The sequence below is a fragment of the Eucalyptus grandis genome, chromosome 11, assembly GCF_016545825.1.
Source record: "Eucalyptus grandis isolate ANBG69807.140 chromosome 11, ASM1654582v1, whole genome shotgun sequence".
Classification (NCBI taxonomy): Eukaryota; Viridiplantae; Streptophyta; class Magnoliopsida; order Myrtales; family Myrtaceae; genus Eucalyptus; species Eucalyptus grandis.
This window is the reverse complement of record NC_052622.1, coordinates 49,864,402-49,880,563: the sequence shown is the minus strand read 5'-3', so window position 1 is coordinate 49,880,563 and position 16,162 is coordinate 49,864,402. Positions and strand designations below refer to the sequence as shown.

At 39.0% G+C, this 16,162-nt stretch overlaps 2 protein-coding genes across 5 annotated transcripts; one reads left to right on the top strand and one right to left on the bottom strand.

Moving 5' to 3' along the window:
- Window positions 1-1,980: 1,980 nt before the first annotated feature.
- LOC104426882 lies at window positions 1,981-8,378 on the bottom strand. Of its 4 annotated transcripts, none has more exons than XM_010040061.3 (9): window positions 8,205-8,376; window positions 7,938-8,113; window positions 7,341-7,661; window positions 6,961-7,180; window positions 6,674-6,820; window positions 6,432-6,556; window positions 5,545-5,749; window positions 4,416-4,669; window positions 1,981-2,743 (listed from the first exon to the last, which is right to left on the bottom strand). In XM_010040061.3, exons 2-9 carry the CDS (start codon window positions 8,030-8,032, stop codon window positions 2,575-2,577), a joined length of 1,536 nt encoding a protein of 511 aa, XP_010038363.1. In that variant the 5' UTR covers window positions 8,033-8,113; window positions 8,205-8,376; the 3' UTR covers window positions 1,981-2,574. The 4 variants fall into 4 exon arrangements, with proteins under 4 accessions (XP_010038363.1, XP_039160901.1, XP_039160903.1 ...); XM_010040062.3 differs by having other exon boundaries at window positions 2,608-2,743; window positions 4,397-4,669; window positions 8,205-8,378; XM_039304967.1 differs by having other exon boundaries at window positions 7,938-8,376.
- Window positions 8,379-10,695: 2,317 nt separating this feature from the next.
- Window positions 10,696-14,761, top strand: LOC104426881 (guanine nucleotide-binding protein-like NSN1). The gene is made up of 9 exons (XM_010040060.3): window positions 10,696-10,868; window positions 10,998-11,242; window positions 11,859-11,973; window positions 12,090-12,263; window positions 12,505-12,719; window positions 12,870-13,134; window positions 13,460-13,639; window positions 13,759-13,970; window positions 14,226-14,761. The coding sequence occupies exons 1-9, from the start codon at window positions 10,850-10,852 to the stop codon at window positions 14,544-14,546; spliced, it is 1,746 nt and encodes a 581-aa protein (XP_010038362.2). The 5' UTR covers window positions 10,696-10,849; the 3' UTR covers window positions 14,547-14,761.
- The last annotated feature ends 1,401 nt before the right edge of the window (window positions 14,762-16,162 follow it).

The following is a 16,162-nucleotide window of genomic DNA, read 5'->3' as shown; positions in this document are numbered from 1 at the left end:
CACGAATAAGTATACACAAAATGTCATTAGGTGTAGACTCGACATTTTGAGTCAAAAGATCGTCAATTTGATGGGGGATCGTGGTCTCTCCTCGGAGTATACAGTATAATGTTGTATGACATATTGCAATAATCCAATCATATCTCCATTTTTTAACAGCTAATCGACCCATCATTTAAAACATATTCCTACCAAAAAGATCTAATTGATACAAGCTGATACGAAACTTCAACCTTACCGACCAAAGGTAAAAAAGGAAACTTTAAACCATCCTTTATAATAGTTGGATTTTTAGTTTTTTAATATATGTAAATCGATTCATTTCTGGCGTGGCTTAATGGGTCACCATCCTTACGTCTCAGTCTCACCTCTGGATCCAGAGAGAAGGTTACAAATTTGCTCAGCCAGATAAGAGATTCTTCGTTTAAAGAATGGCAGTCAATGACTCAATAGGAAAGTTTATAAAGGCGACAAAGTTAAAAAGAGCCACCCTGCTATTATTCTCTTCAGTTTATTGGACTGATGTAACCATTGAGATTCTTTAAGTAAACATATAGTTATTCTCATCGGTAAATATCTATACATTAAATTGGCCTTCATCTAATTATTTGAACTTTTAAAACAATTGACAATAATTTTTTACAAAATTTTGGATGTTCTAAATTTAAAGTTTTCCATATCTTTGTCCATCCTCTAAGCACATATTTCCATACATGCCATGAGATTTTCGTGAAAAAAAAAAAATCTAATTTGCGATGGAACTAATATAAACCTTCAATCATGCAACGACGGTGAAATTATCCAACATTGAGTGTCTCCCAATGAAAAAAAACTGAAGAAGCTTAGTTAGCCTAGAGTATTAAAAAGTAAAATAAATAAAAAAAAGGAAGTGACCATACTTTTGTTTTCAGTTTTCCTTTTTTCTTTTTTTAGAAGAAAATCAGGTCCCGTATCTGAAAGAAGCGAGAGAAATCAGATCTTTAGCAGTTCCATTTGCCTGTCCGGTCTCGTGCAAGGTTGCTTTCGCTGGAGAAACGTGCAAGGTGAAGACTTGGAAAGTAGCCGAGACCATTTTCATGTGGTCCTCCTTTCGAGGACCCACGAGTATATGTCTCATAATAAATCTGATGATTGTACTATGATCGCTCCCACAGCAACGTAAGAACGGTGTACAGCATCGTCTTGCGAGCGGTGGATGGATACATAGGCCAAGGCCGAAAAAGGGGAACGTTGGATTGAATAGTAAAAGGCTAATTTCCTCCTTTATTTAATTTTTGGACTTTTTCTTCCTAAAGAAAAGGGTGAAAATCATTAGCCGGCGTAAGATTATCAGCCATTTAGATTCCATTAAGTGCGGAAAGAATTCATAGACAAAAGCCCGCGATTCGCCGCCTTCGCATTCCATAGAGGAACGGCTTAGCATAAAGAAAACCCTAGTGCTTACTATTCGTGTAATCGAGTGAGCTAGGACGGACTTTCACTTGATCTTAGCGTGTTTTATCTTAAATTTCTAAATTAGTTTTTTTTTTTTTAATAGATGGTGTGGACCTTGTTCTGAAGTGGGGGGTGTTTTTTATTTGCTTTGCTTTTCATAAAGATGGAGACACCGGGAATTGATTGGCGTGCAATAAGAAGTTTCTGAGCAAAAAGAGAGATTTCCATGTAAAGATGGTAGGGCACAAAAATCATCTTCCTAAACTGGCTTCTTTGTTTTTTTATCCTCCATGATCTTTTAGAAAGTATTACCATCAATCCAGCTAGCGATTGATGTCTCTCCTCCCACCTTTAATCAAGCCAAACCAATAAAATATAATCAAATTATTTAGCGAGAAATCCGCTGCCACCTCATCTTAGTCGCATAATCTTTGACTGTCTCATCTTGCCTACAGTAGTATAGTTTGTCAAATAATTAACAGAAATATAATTAGGAGAGACTATTCTAGAAAATATTCATGCACAGCAGTTATGAAAAGGGGAAAGGGCGAAACATGTGACTTATGTGCATTTCAAATTAAAGCAGTTTCTGACCCCACAAAACAAAAGAATTTTAAAGCAGTTTCCTGTAGAGAGGGGACAAAAGCCCATGTAGCTCCTCCTTAGGCGCTCTGTTTCTGAAGGGTACCTGAGTCCCCACGAAGCAAAGCAACACAATGCGACCTCTCTTTAGCTTTTTAAAGGGTGTACAGACATGCCATTGCCTTGGTGCCGGAAACATCTCGCGCCCGGTCAAATCCAGTAACGGGAATATAGCGTCCGACAGAAGTTTCGTTTTATAAAAGGATCCTGGCGTCCTGAAGTTTCCATTGCCTGTCCACCAAAGGAAGAGAGAGAGAGAGAGAGAGAGAGAGAGAGAGGGAGGGAGGGAGATTTCAATTATATGGCGGGCACAATTAAAGATTTTCGAAGTGTATTAGAATCGCTTAAAATGGTCCCATGCGATAAAAAATTTGTGGAGCGTGCAAGAAAGCCCACATCAGTGATCGTTCTTGACTTTGGAGTAGAACCAATAATACCACCTAAAGGAAAGAATGTTAGCTGAGGAAAATTGAAAAACAAAATTGTCAGAACAGCGCCTCACTTCCACCCAAGGGACTGCCTAATTCCAGTGTAGATGAGTCCCAGCGATCTCCCGATCAAGCAGACGAGGAAGAAGGATATAGCATCACTGACTTTTTTAAAGAAGGTTCTGATAACCGGCGCAGTTATGTCTGACAGTTCGAGAAATAGACTGAAGTAGTACCTCCTGCGTTTAGAAAGTTGAACAACCAGTCATGTCTGCACTCATACCAAGGTAGCTGTGCCTCAAATCACACCAGTAGTGTTAAGCCGAATCATAGTAGTAGATGGTGCAGTGCTAATACATGTGTCAGATGCTAGCATAGCTGAAATATTGCAAACGTTTAGGCCTCCACATACCCCATTATCAGCACACCACATTGAAAGATTCTTCTGGACCCAGACTAACTTTACCGTGCAAAGAAATATGGGGGAAACACATTAATCTTGACCTTTTCACCTAGAAACTGATTGATCAAAGTTACAAAGCAAAGGCCTATACGCAGGAACTAGCCTTTTGAAGTTCGAACGTAACAAACTCGGAAAAATGCCAACCAAGAATTGAGTGATATTTATATCCTCATATAGCATCGTACGTCCTGAAAGAGAGGCCACCAACCCCAGAGTATAGATTTTTGCGTTAAAACGCATAAATCATTCACAATTCCATAGGACAATGGTAAAAACATCATAGTTGGAGAAGCAAAAGATGGCAGAAATGAACCAAAATTAATGGTGAATTAAGCAGAATTTAATTAAATAATTTTTTTAAAATGTGGTCGGTATCTAAGAAAAAAAATCCAAATCTCAGCCATCCAACTTATTCACAGTCACATGCCTAGTTGCATACAATTGGAGTATAGTGCATTATGCTCCTGCATCACTTTCACTTATCTTTTGCTGCGCTTAACATTATAAGACTAGGTCTACTTTAAAAGGAGCATCAGATGGATCTTATGTAGCAACTGTTAGAGTGGATGTCTGTACCAATATAAGAGACATAACCACTTTAATCTCTTTTGTCAGACTTAATAATCCAACGTTTACCAATATAAAGTATTGGCCTGCCAACTAGATGTATCAAGGACCTGAATCAGTAGTTTCAATTCACCACCTCAGCCCCTAGCATGTCTTGATCTCATTTCTTAGCTTCAGTACTACAGATATAACTTGGAATGACTAAATAAGAAGACGAGAGAAGGCATTACTTTCAGTTGCTCTAGTTTAGATGTTCAGCCATGTCTAGGATATTCAGATGTAATGGATGGTAATATTATCAAACCACATGCCATTCAATAGATGAGAAGAGTTGATCAGAATCATTCTAAGTGCTACTTAGCCTAATCAATTACCAAACTACCTCCATTTACTACGACTCACATTCATTCAAACCATCTTGCCAAAGTATCCCACATCACTTGTCCAGAGGATTACGTGGGCCTTATATACATGCAGTCCCCTCCACCTAATAGCTTAAATTTTGGGTTGCACTTTCTAACACATCTCTTCATGTCAATTGAACCGCTTAGAGACAGTGTACTTCTTCCAATCAACTGAGTTAGTTCAACATTTCCTTGTGGACAATTTCAAGTAGATTTTGCATCCACTCCTGCCTCTACATTGTATTCTAAAAAAACTCATGGAGATCAAATTCTCATAGACTATTTTGCATTGACTCATATGTCTAATCTAAGATAAGGAAAACCACCAGGCTATTCAATTAAAACATGGGCATATAAAGAAGAGTATTTTGGTATCGACAACTCATTGCAAGATATCTAAAAGGCCAGCATACAAGTGGTCAGACCAAATTTGCCAGAGTACGAAACAAAAAATTGACCTTCATAGAAAGAACTCACCACCCTGTTAGGGCCCTTAGTTCTTTTGTTCGTTTCACAGGCATTGAAAAATGGCCAATGACGACATGATGAAGCAGAGATGTCCTTGTTCCAGATTTCTTCCCAAAATACTTGTCCCACCAACCAAGATTTTCTGAGATGCTTTTGCTTGGTTCCTCAACAGGCTGACTTTGGAGTATATGGAGGTCAAAGCGATCCTCATACATTGAAACCACTGCCTCTATGTTTTGATGCAACCACAGGTTCAAAGCCACCTGTTGGTGAAAAGCAAAGGCTAAATTAGGTGGAAATCTTCTTATAGGAAAAACAAAATCAACAAATGCAGCAATATACAACATATGGTCCGAAGAACATAACAAGAAAAGATATAACGCCTAAACAAAACATGCTTAAATCTTCAGTGGTCCACATATAGAAACCACTAAGAACACTTAACAAGCCAAATGCATATACTCAAATTTTGTGTCACAAGTATGTCCCAAGAAAACACCAAAATACTGTTTAAATCAACAGTTCACTTTCCATAATAATAAAAAGCAAATTGAAAAACAATTCAAGGCCCAAGAAATGCTCTCTTTTGCCTTCTTTTCTCTGTTGTGACATTTGTATATATTTATTCCATTTGTACTACCAAAGGTGCAAAGATATAACACTACCCACCGTTTCCCTCGACCATTTAGGATTAGGCCCTTATGTCAATTTCATCCAGTATGCAAGAGTGATTCATTGTAGACAAATGAAAGAATTGCTGGGTTGCTATGGGCTTTCATTAAAATAGTGGCCCATTCAGACCATTGTGTCTAGGATAAAGCTTGCACACGTAATGCTAAAAACATCCCTCTGAACCAATAAGCCACAGTCTGGGACCACCTATTCTTGCTCCTATTGTCCAACAAGCAATAGTTGGGAGGACGTAAAATGGAAAGAGAGAAGATCACATCACTCCACTTTCCATGTAACACCTACCAATCACCAAGAAGAAAAAAGAAAAGGAAAATGCCTGTCTATTTAGGGAAACATGCATAATCAACAAAGAACGTTTAAGTGGAGAAACACACTCTCCACGACCCACCTCCTTAAAGGAAAGGCTTTATTTGCTCCATTTGCAACAAAATAATAAACACATTACCTCATTACGTAATCTTTGAAGTGCTCGGGTTGACAAAGAGCACAGAGCCAAATCCAAATTATTCATCTCATTTGACAAATTTCCATCTACGGAGATGAGCTCCAGATAGATACTTGCAATGCCATCTGCTATTGCAATTACCAGATCTTCTAAAATGGAAATCCCCTGTGAGACAAACAAGCAACTGTTGTAATAGCAATCCTTCCTGCGAGTCCATTGAGAGAGGTATTAGAATGCATCCCAACAGTTCTGCAAATGAAGTGCTGTGAAAAGAGATAACAATGATGCTGAAAGGCAGAACTTAGTGTTGTAAGAAAGCAAAAAAAAGGCGGCAGGAAGCAAAGAAGCATGTATAGCTCATAATAATGGGGAAAAAAAAACAGAAGAGAGCACATTGGGATTACTCTGCCCTACATGTGAAGGAAAACAAGATATACAGTCTTACTCTATGTAAATGCCATCCAATTACGTATTACTTCGCTTCCAGGCTCAGAATTATGGAACATAGCAAATTGGAAATTGTAAGCAATTCATCATAGGTAGACACTGTTATTTGGTATTAAAGATAAATTATTTTGACTGTCTACTGAGGTAACTTTTTTACATGACAAATAGAAGACCTGTGAAGCCCACGCCACTGTCAACAAGACAATATATTGAAGCCCATCATAAACCACAAAGTTTAAGGCATCTTCCTTAATCCACTAAAGTATCACCAACATTGAAAGAGTTCAAGATTATGTTTTCGACTTCGTCTCAGGTTCCAGGAACCAGCGATCTTAACTAGTTCACATCTTTCTTGAACTAGCTATTTCATGTTGGCGGTTTCAAGTATGCTTTCAGCTTAATTTCATTAAAGACTTCAACCAACAAAGAGCACCATCTACCTGAGGGAACCAAACTTTAAAAAGCAGAGTAATTCTGCAAAAAGATCCTCCTTGCCCAATCTCCTGATCTTCTGAAGTACAGTGCTGTCTCCTTCTAATTTCTGGAGAATTAAAGTAACTAGTGCCTGAAAAGATGAAGAATGGGGCATCAATCAACTTGAAAGTTAAACATTAGAATATACCCATGCATGCACGTGAGAGTGCATGTCTACCCACACTGAGTTGAATAACTTGGAAGGCACCTCTTTTACATCGCTACTTCTTTCAGAAAGTTCGTTGTCTAGCCAAGCCACACACACAGGGCGAGAGGAACTCTGTATGATTCCAGAAAACAGAACCAACCAATCTTCCACAGTCCCCTTTTCGAAACCTTCTGGGATACTGTCCACCTGCAAAAATAGATAACATTGGTGAATCCTTCAGTCACAACACAGCCACATATTTCAGCTGAAATAGCGACTTCCGGGAAGTGCAAAGTGACTTGAGACTTATGACTGTAGCATAATGGAACAAATAAGACAGTGCCTACCTCTTTCTCAAGATGCGTAAGAACAGCCCAAACCAGCCGTAGTCTTGGACCCCTGGCGATAGCATTCAAACTTAAAGGTTTTTTTGCATGAAGCTTTTCCAACTCTTGAATTGTATCTTCTGAAACACTGGCATGGTCAATGGCTTCTAGAGATTCCACGAGTTTTCCTTTTATTACATCCCAAGCGCACTTTTGACAGTGGTAGTCAGCTTTTACATCACTGCAAGCAGAAAATTACATGAACCCATCGGGGAAAAGGGAATAATCTGCAAAATCTAGCAATACAAAACAAAAAACAGCTGAAGGTAGAAACAATACATAAGACGTAAATATATGAAATGAAAGATAGACCTTGGAATCTTTTCGAGGTCTAACCTTACCTACCAGACATGGTTGGGCCTTCATCGATGGCACCATCATCAGAAATGATCCTTCTAGGAGAAAATCTAGGCTTCCCAATGGGAACAACTCCAGCCATGTATGTAAGAAGGATACTCGCCATTAGAAGTGCCTGATCAACCATAGCCGTGAACTCCAATGCCGTCGCACCATCAAAGTCCACGAGAGAAGCCACGCAACGACAGCCGACGGACGATGCCTTGTGCTGAAAATCTAGCCTTCTTTTCGCAGTGCCAATACTAAGTCTACGAGTTCCACCTCTCGGAAGACGGATAACATCACTGCTCACATAGCCACGCCTCCTGCAACAAAAGGCACTCGAACATAAGAGCGAAAACCGAAAAACCATCCCCCAGCGGATTCCACACTCTAATGGCATCAAAATCCGTACCGATAAAAACACTCGTTATCCCCGACTTCCGAACACGAATTAGCAAACCAAAGACAAAACGACGCCAGGATCACCCGCCGCGCTTATTCAGCGACATGACTGCAGAGTTTTTTCGCTCTCCAAGAACTCGCGAAACGCGGAGCGCAAACGGAACCGAGACCGACAACACCTTAACAGCTTTCCATACCTAAACCGCAACCTCCGGTCGAAGCCTCCTCCGTTGACGGCACCTCCGCGCGAATGCAGCTTGGTGCACGCCGCCGCCGCAGCAGCCGCCGCCATCGGGCGAGAGAAAAACCCCGGAGCGCCCCCCTCGATCAGCGCATTCGCTCGCTCCGGCGCTCCCGGAGGACCGGATCAGCCCTACAACACCGAGAATCGCGTCAGAGAAACCGCCCCCGGCGAATCGATCGGCGCCGCCACGACGGGAAACGAAGCACGGGAGCGCGCTTACCGGCAGCGAGAGAGGGAGAGGGAGAGGGAGGGAACGGAGGAATTAGGGCGGCGAGGGTAGGGGATAAAGGGAGGATTGGATTTGTGCGTTCCTTGTTTTTTTTGGGGGGGGAGGAGGTGGCATCGAGAATTCGAAAGGAGAAAGGCGTCTCGTCTCTCTCTATCTGGGCTGTACTGGACTGCAGTGTACTACGAAAACAAACCGAAAAACGGCTGGAGTTTGTGGTGTCTCGCTTTGGTTTTGAACTTTTCTTTTCTTTTCGGGTTATTATTTTCTTTTACGGGAAAAATAAGATCATGAACAGAGCCCTTGGTGCTGTGTTTTTATTTGTTTATTTTATGTAAAAAAATGCGTGCAAAAGTTTTTGCGGGGATTACGATTTTGTGGACAATTCGTGATTAAAAAAAAAACTTTCGCAATTGGATTCTCCAAGAGTAAAATGACAAAATTTTCTAGGGTGATGCATTCCGAAAATACACCTTGAAAATGCATATAGAACTAAGGTCGATAACATGTCGGATCATGCACTCCAAGAAAAACAATCGACCAAAAAAAAAAAAAAATTTATAGTTTTCTTTTTTGATAGAGAAAAGAAATAGGAATGGTATAGAAATTGTATAAACTCCGCCCTAAATAAATTATGTAAATTTAGTGGGCTATGATTTGCATTTAGTGGGTGAAATTCAAGATTTCAAATCAAGATATATATTAAATGTTTTAACTCATAAGAAACAAAAAAAGTAGTAAATAATTTTTAATTAATATCATGGAAAATCCAAAATTTGTACATTTATAACAAATTTACCCCAAACTAATTTTTTACCACAAAAATGCTCAAGTGGTACACTTGACAAATCTACCCCAAACCCAATTTAGTACATTTGCAACAATTTATAATATAAATAAGAATCCAAAATTGATACATCTATAATAAATTGAGGGTAAAACTCAAAATTGATACTAACTCGATAATTTTAATAGTAAATGAGGGTAAAATTGTCAAAAGCGTATTAGTTTTGGATTTTTCATAATATTTATCCTTGGTTTTTAGGTATAGATAAATAAATTATATGACATTAAGCTAGAAGCAACATATATTGTTTGTTTGTTTGTTTGTGGAAAACATTTCCTAAAAAAATATATTTTTTCCTCATTTTTTCGACATTTGACTTGTTTAAAAAAAATTAGTCAATAGAAAATTATTCTCCGTGAAAAAATTAGACCATGTTTTCCAAAATATAACTAAGTATTAGCTCTTTGATCCAAAACTTTACGATGCAGAATTCCCAATATTAGTTCTTGAATTCATGGAGTTGGCCTTGGGAATTGATGCCTGGGCTTGGACCCTCAATGCCCACACCCAAGTCCATTGAGGTCGGGCTCAAACCCCTAATGCTTATATTTGATGCCTCGACACTTGAACTCAAGTTTATAAAGGTTGTGCTTACTTAGGTCTTGACGCTTGAGCTCTAGTCTTGACCCTTAGGCTCAAGTCCATAAAAACTATGCATTAGTTCACAGTGCTTGGGTTCAGGTCCATGTAAATGAAACATTTGTTCTTATGAAAAAAATCGATTTTTTTTTTTTAAATGTGAATTTCTTTTCTTCCTTCTTGTTTTTGCTTCTTCCTCAACCAATGAGCTTGGCCCTTGCTAAATGAAGTGAACTTACTTATGGCCAGTCATCACCCCTATTGCCATGGCTAGCGATTGGCTAAGGAAGAAGTGAAAAGTACAAAAAGAAAAAGAAAATAAATATAAAAATATAAAGTAATTATACATGAAAATGATTAAAAACCAATTTTCTTCATAATTTTCCTTATTAGATTTTCCTACCAAAAGATGGAAAATACTTACTAGTTCTTTTTTAGATTGCAGCCAAACACTAGAAAATAAAAGTCATTTTCCTATAAAATAATTACTTGGAAATTTTTCAAAAATAATGCATTTTATGCTAAACAAACCAATCCATAGGGTTAATATTTACCAAAGGACCGTTAGGGACAATTACCAAAGTATTAGCATAACAATACAAAATGAATCTGGCTAAAATTTAGTTTGTGGAACATTAGGGACGAAATTTGTCATATATACCGGTATAAGCTCTTTCCATAATTATAGAAAAATAAAATGTTCCTTAAAATCGATGACTTAAAAATGAATAATTTCACAAATGAAATTGAAATTTTTACATGCAAATGAGGATGATTTAAGATACCTAGAGAAAGAAAAGACACGAATTTCTAAAAAGTTTCCTTTTCCTACTGCTTGGAAAAATGTCAACACACTCAAATTAGAATTGTTAAACCGAAATCCAACATCTCGATTTGATGCGATTCGATTCATTCTCAATTTTTCCTCCATGATCTTTTGTCGTCGCCCAAGGCCCAAAAGGGAAGTTGGAATCAAGAGCCCAATTCATCAAATAAGATCCGCAAACGGCCCAAACCCGACCCGACTCTGCATCGTCCGCGGCCATGGCATAAACCCTAATTCCCGCCTGCTAGCGTTACTGAACCCCAACGAAAGAGACTGGACCTTCCATTCCATCGTCTCTTCTCCTCCAAGCGCGAGAGCTTCCCCTGTTTATCCATTCCTTTTCAGCTGGTTCGAAGCTCGTGCTGATATCTGTAGCAGCAGCTCAAGATGGTGAAGAGGAGCAAAAGTAAGCGAAGCCAATTTGTTCTTCGAGGAGGCTGAAATCGCCGTCTGTTTTGTTCCATTTGGAACGATTTCGTTCTCGGTCTTGACCGTCGGTTTCTTTGGGTTTTTTTTTTTTTTTTGGTGGTTCCAGAGAGCAAGAGCAAGAGGGTGCCGCTGAAGAAGAAGTACAAGGTCATCAGGAAGGTGAAGGAGCACCACAAGAAGAAGGCCAAGGAGGCGAAGAAGCTGGGCTTCAACCAGAAGCGCAAGGTCGAGAAGGACCCCGGCATCCCCAACGACTGGCCGTTCAAGGAGCAGGAGCTCAAGGCCCTCGAAGAGCGGCGGGCCCGCGCCCTCGAGGAGTTGGAGCAGAAGAAGGCCGCCCGCAAAGAGAGGGTAATTAAATTTTATGAATGTTTTTAGCTGGTGCCCTGAAGTTTGGATGATGTATATGGTGCTAAAGAGAGCGGGCTAGCTAGAGAATCGTAGAACCGACCGATTAATCGAATCAGAGGTGTAGTGTGCTAGAGGGAGCGGACTAGCTAGAGAATCATAGAACCGATCAATTAACGGAATTGGATGTGCGTGCGTGCGGTTTTCGCTGTCTTATTGCAGCACTATTACGTTAGTGCTGTGTGATTGCATTCATTTGACAGTCCTTACAAAGCTTGGGATTATTCGCCTTTCCTTGAAAGTTTGTCTGTTCTAGTGCATCGACACTCAGAAAAAATGGTGGGGCAAATTGCCCTGGTTGAACCTGTCTATGCTTTGCACCAGCATTTGGGTTCAGCTTCCAGCCAAAAGCCCTTTGTTTTGCTATGTCTTGTCTATATGGTGTTGTTGCAGCCCTTGCTATATATATATGTCCTATATGAACGGGAAGCACTTTATGTTTGTGGTACACGATAACGTTCGTTGGAGAGTTTGCCCTCAGGGTACTACTTAAGATGCATGGTATCTTTTGATCACTCCTTTGTCCCAATTAAACAGTTTTAGTTTTTACATATGTCAGGCTCAAAAGAGGAAGTTGGGCTTGCTGGAGAATGATGACATAGCTTTGACAAAAGAACAGGATCTTGGAGAGGAGAAAGGCGGTGACGTAATTGCAAATACTGGGAGAAATCGTGGTACGTTGATTGTTGGAGTTCTTGGGTGACATGTTCGTGGTGTCGGTTCATCCCTTTTAGTTATGCTTTCCTTTATCTCTGCTTTTGTTGTTTCATGCCATCTTTCCTTAATACAGAGAACTCAGAAAGAGCATTCTACAAGGAATTAGTCAAAGTCATCGAAGCCTCGGATGTCATTTTGGAGGTTCTTGATGCTAGGGATCCCCTTGGTACACGTTGTGTAGATATGGAGAAAATGGTGATGAAAGCAGGTCACGATAAGCATATTGTGTTGCTCCTGAATAAGATTGGTACTGCTTTCATTTTTTCATTCTGCTCTTTCAATTACTTACTAGCTTTGGATGTCAATGAACTTTCCCAATGCTTGCTAGATAATCAAGCATTTATTAATTGCGATGTGTCTATGATGTTATTATCAACACACACAATCTTGTGGAAAACTGCTTCCATGTGTTGATATACACTGGACATTTCAAGCAACGTACTCTTTGGCATCCTTGCTGAGTCCGTTTGATGAATGTTTTCTGTCAGACCTTGTGCCAAAAGAAGCTGTAGAGAAATGGCTCAAGTATCTCAGGGAAGAATTGCCAGCAGTTGCGTTTAAATGTAGCACGCAAGAGCAGAGATCTAATTTGGGCTGGAAATCTTCAAAGGCTGCAAAACCGAGCAATCTTTTGCAAACCAGTGATTGTCTTGGAGCAGAAACTCTTCTTAAATTGCTCAAGAATTACTCTAGAAGCCATGAGGTACTCGATCACCTTCAGTCAAAATGCATTCTTGACTTTATTTGATACTCCCTTGGTTGAAATTACCTTAGACTATTTATGTCTGGGACTGCTTCCACCTTGCTGCGCTTCTCTAGATTTTATCTTCTTCTTTGTCTTGTCCTTTTGCAGATTAAGAAGTCAGTTACTGTGGGTGTTATTGGCTTGCCTAACGTTGGTAAGAGCAGTCTGATAAATAGCTTGAAGAGATGTCATGTTGTCAATGTTGGTGCCACTCCAGGATTGACAAGGTCAATGCAAGAAGTTCAGTTGGATAAGAATGTTAAGTTGCTGGACTGTCCTGGTGTAGTCATGCTAAGGTCTTCAGGGAATGACGCAACGATTGCTCTCAGAAACTGCAAACGTATTGAGAAGTTAGATGATCCAATTAGTCCAGGTAAACAATTCTGATATGAAGTTTAAGTTTTATTTGGCATTGCTACATCGACAGAACGCATCATGTCTGTTCAATATAAGTATTCGCTTTTATTCACGGGTTTGTGTCATTTTCTCCTGGTGGTTTTTTCCCCTGGTTTTCTTATGATGAAGTCATCACTGGATGGAAGTCTGTTAATAGGAAATTGATTTAATGTATTTAAGGGCATTGCATGCGCAACGATAATCATTAGTAATTGGAAATTGATGGTGCAGTGCATTTATTGTTTTCATATATTGGGCACTGTTAATGGACATTAATCAATTGATTTTGTTGGTAAGTACAGTGAGGGAGATTGTCAAGCTCTGCCCTGCCAAAGTGCTTGTGACAATCTACAAGATCTCAAGCTTTGATACAGTTGAGGACTTTCTACAGAAGGTAGCATCTGTTCGTGGTAAGCTCAAAAAGGGCGGCATTGTGGATGTTGAAGCCACTGCCAGAATTGTTCTGCATGACTGGAATGAAGGTATTTAGTTGTCATTTGCTGCAAATTACTTCCGCTGACTATGTACATAGAGAAGCCAGTTAACGCAGTTAATGTTATTGAGAAGATTTTATCTTTGTTTTCTAAATGATGCAATGCAGGTAAAATCCCATATTACACTATGCCCCCGGAGAGGAATCAATCGGAATTATCAGAGGCAAAAATTGTCTCTGAATTGGGGAAGGAGTTTAATATTGATGAAGTTTACAATGGTGAATCGTCATTTATTGGCAGCCTCCAGTCAGTTGATGATTTTCATCCTGTAGAAGTCCCACCGAGCCGCCCACTCGACTTTGACGAGAATATGTTTAAGGTTCGTAACACAGCTTCAGTGAATTAGCCTATTAAACAAACATATTCATAACTTGAGCATGTTAAAAGTTCTCAACTTGCTGTGCGATCATTTTTAATTCTATGAATGCATAAATGTGATTTCAACTCAAAATGAAAGAAAAAAAAAATAAAAAGAGAGGAAAGAACATTAATGCATGATTGTAGAAGTCACAGTTAAACAGTGAATAGAAGCAAAGCTTGTTAAGTGCACTCTTTTTGCTTATTTGCGCCTCAGGAGGATGAACAACCGCAACCAGTGACACGGGTCAGCAGCGACCCTCAAGGCTTGGCCAAGGATGGTGAGGATGAGTCCATGGGTAGTGAAGACGAGGATGCTGACAAGACCGCAGGACAAGCTCCTTCTAGCCGACAAAATAAAAAACTTTACACAGCAGAAGGCATACTCAATCCGAAGACAAAGAAAGCAGAAAAGAAGAGGAGGAAAAAGGAGACGAAATCAACCCCGATGGATGTTGCGGACGGTGATTACGACTTCAAAATTGATTATGCGAAGAATAAATACGCCATGGATGTTTCCGATGGTGAAGATAATTAGGCGATTTTCGTGATTTGCTGATGTTAGATATTGTATCAGTGATGATTGACGGAGGCATGACTACCCTAAACGCGCTTTGGCCTTTAACAGGGTGTCAATGTCCAATTTTGGTGCTGCGTTTTGATGTTAAAGAGAGTTTTGGTTCTTGGGTATGTCCAACTTGAGTATATATGTCTCTTCGGAGATGAAGGAAATATTGCCCATTTCTTTGGAAATGTCCCGTTATAGGCATGCAGACCACGTGAGTATCGCTATAAAACTGCCATCATTTGAAACTTGAAATGATTCGTTTTGCTCGATCATTTCCTTTGGTCCGTCATGATGACATTGGTCTTTATCTGTCACTTCACCGGAGAAATCACCGGAGAAATCACCCTACCTAGTAAACAGTTCTTGATCATTGAAAACTGATACATTGCTCCCTGTTAGTCACTCCACCATTCCAAAGTTTCAAAATATAGGTCTCTGAAGGAAAAAAAAAAAATGAAAAGAAAGAGAGAAAGTAAAGGTTAAAAGATTATAAGTTGAAGTGGTTATTAGGTTCTTTCCAAGAATTAGTTGTTTAAAACATAGAAAAGGATACACTTGATCTTAGTCCCAAATAGCCCGAATTTTATTAACGAATGCCTAGCCATTAAATAATTTAGTAAAGAAAGTTTGTAATTGTTTGAGCAATGTATGTAATCGGTGTGTTAGAAATGGGCACATGATTTACTGGTGACTGGGGGCAAATTGATGAATATGGCTCTAACAAATTCGGTAGTAAAAAATCAAAGGGCAACTAAAATCATAGGTATCGGAGAAATTAATTACGAATTGAGATGTAAAAACAACGAAAAGAGCTTGCATTGACTAATCTACATCAATGTTATGTAATGATAATTTAGTAGAATTATGTTTGAATTAGTCGAATAAAAATAAAATGACAAAATATAGAATGAAAACATAAAACCGATCGTTTTGTCGACCTAAATATGGGATCATTTATTCCTAGAGGAATGAAAAACAGGACTTGCTTCGTGTGTTTACATCACACGCAAGTTTGTCCTTAATCACCAATCAACTATGTATGTTAATATATCGACATAGATCTCGAGTATACATTTCTCTTTTACCTACAATTATGATGACATTATGGTATATATATATTTCGATCAATTGTTCTTTACTTTTAGATCGGATAGGCTATAATGGATTGCTTTGCTTTGCTTACAGTTCCCTAACGTCATTTCCTCTTCCAATGATTAGTCACTTCATCTTATTGCGTAGCTGCACTGCACACGTTTGCTTCCTTAATCTGCAAGAAATTCATTCTTCGAGACCTTTAACACGTATCTTTAAAAGTAAACATGAATATCTTATGCACCCGAAATTTACTTCATTTTTTAAAAACCAACCTAACCGGCCATAGAGCTTCAATTTTTGGGCTAGAGATATCAATATCACGACACTATTAGTGCCCATTAAATAATAATAATAATTTATTAAAAAAATTATGTCACAAAAAACATTAAATTAGTGCGCTCATGATAAATTTACTAGAAATTAAATTTTTTGACTACAAAAACTCCAAATTTGTAGATTTATAATAAATTTATCTTCCATTAATTTACATG

Excerpts from the sequence above, each read along its gene's own strand:
- LOC104426881 (XM_010040060.3), top strand. Across the intron at positions 11,243-11,858 it reads AGGCCGCCCGCAAAGAGAGG|GCTCAAAAGAGGAAGTTGGG; the intron begins GTAATTAAATTT and ends TACATATGTCAG. Across the intron at positions 11,974-12,089 it reads AAATACTGGGAGAAATCGTG|AGAACTCAGAAAGAGCATTC; the intron begins GTACGTTGATTG and ends TCCTTAATACAG.
- LOC104426882 (XM_039304967.1), bottom strand. The coding sequence starts at position 8,032 with ATGGCGGCGGCTGCTGCGGCGGCGGCGTGCACCAAGCTGCATTCGCGC. Across the intron at positions 6,821-6,960 it reads TTACGCATCTTGAGAAAGAG|GTGGACAGTATCCCAGAAGG; the intron begins GTAGGCACTGTC and ends CTATTTTTGCAG. Across the intron at positions 5,750-6,431 it reads TTAAAGTTTGGTTCCCTCAG|GAAGGATTGCTATTACAACA; the intron begins GTAGATGGTGCT and ends ATGGACTCGCAG.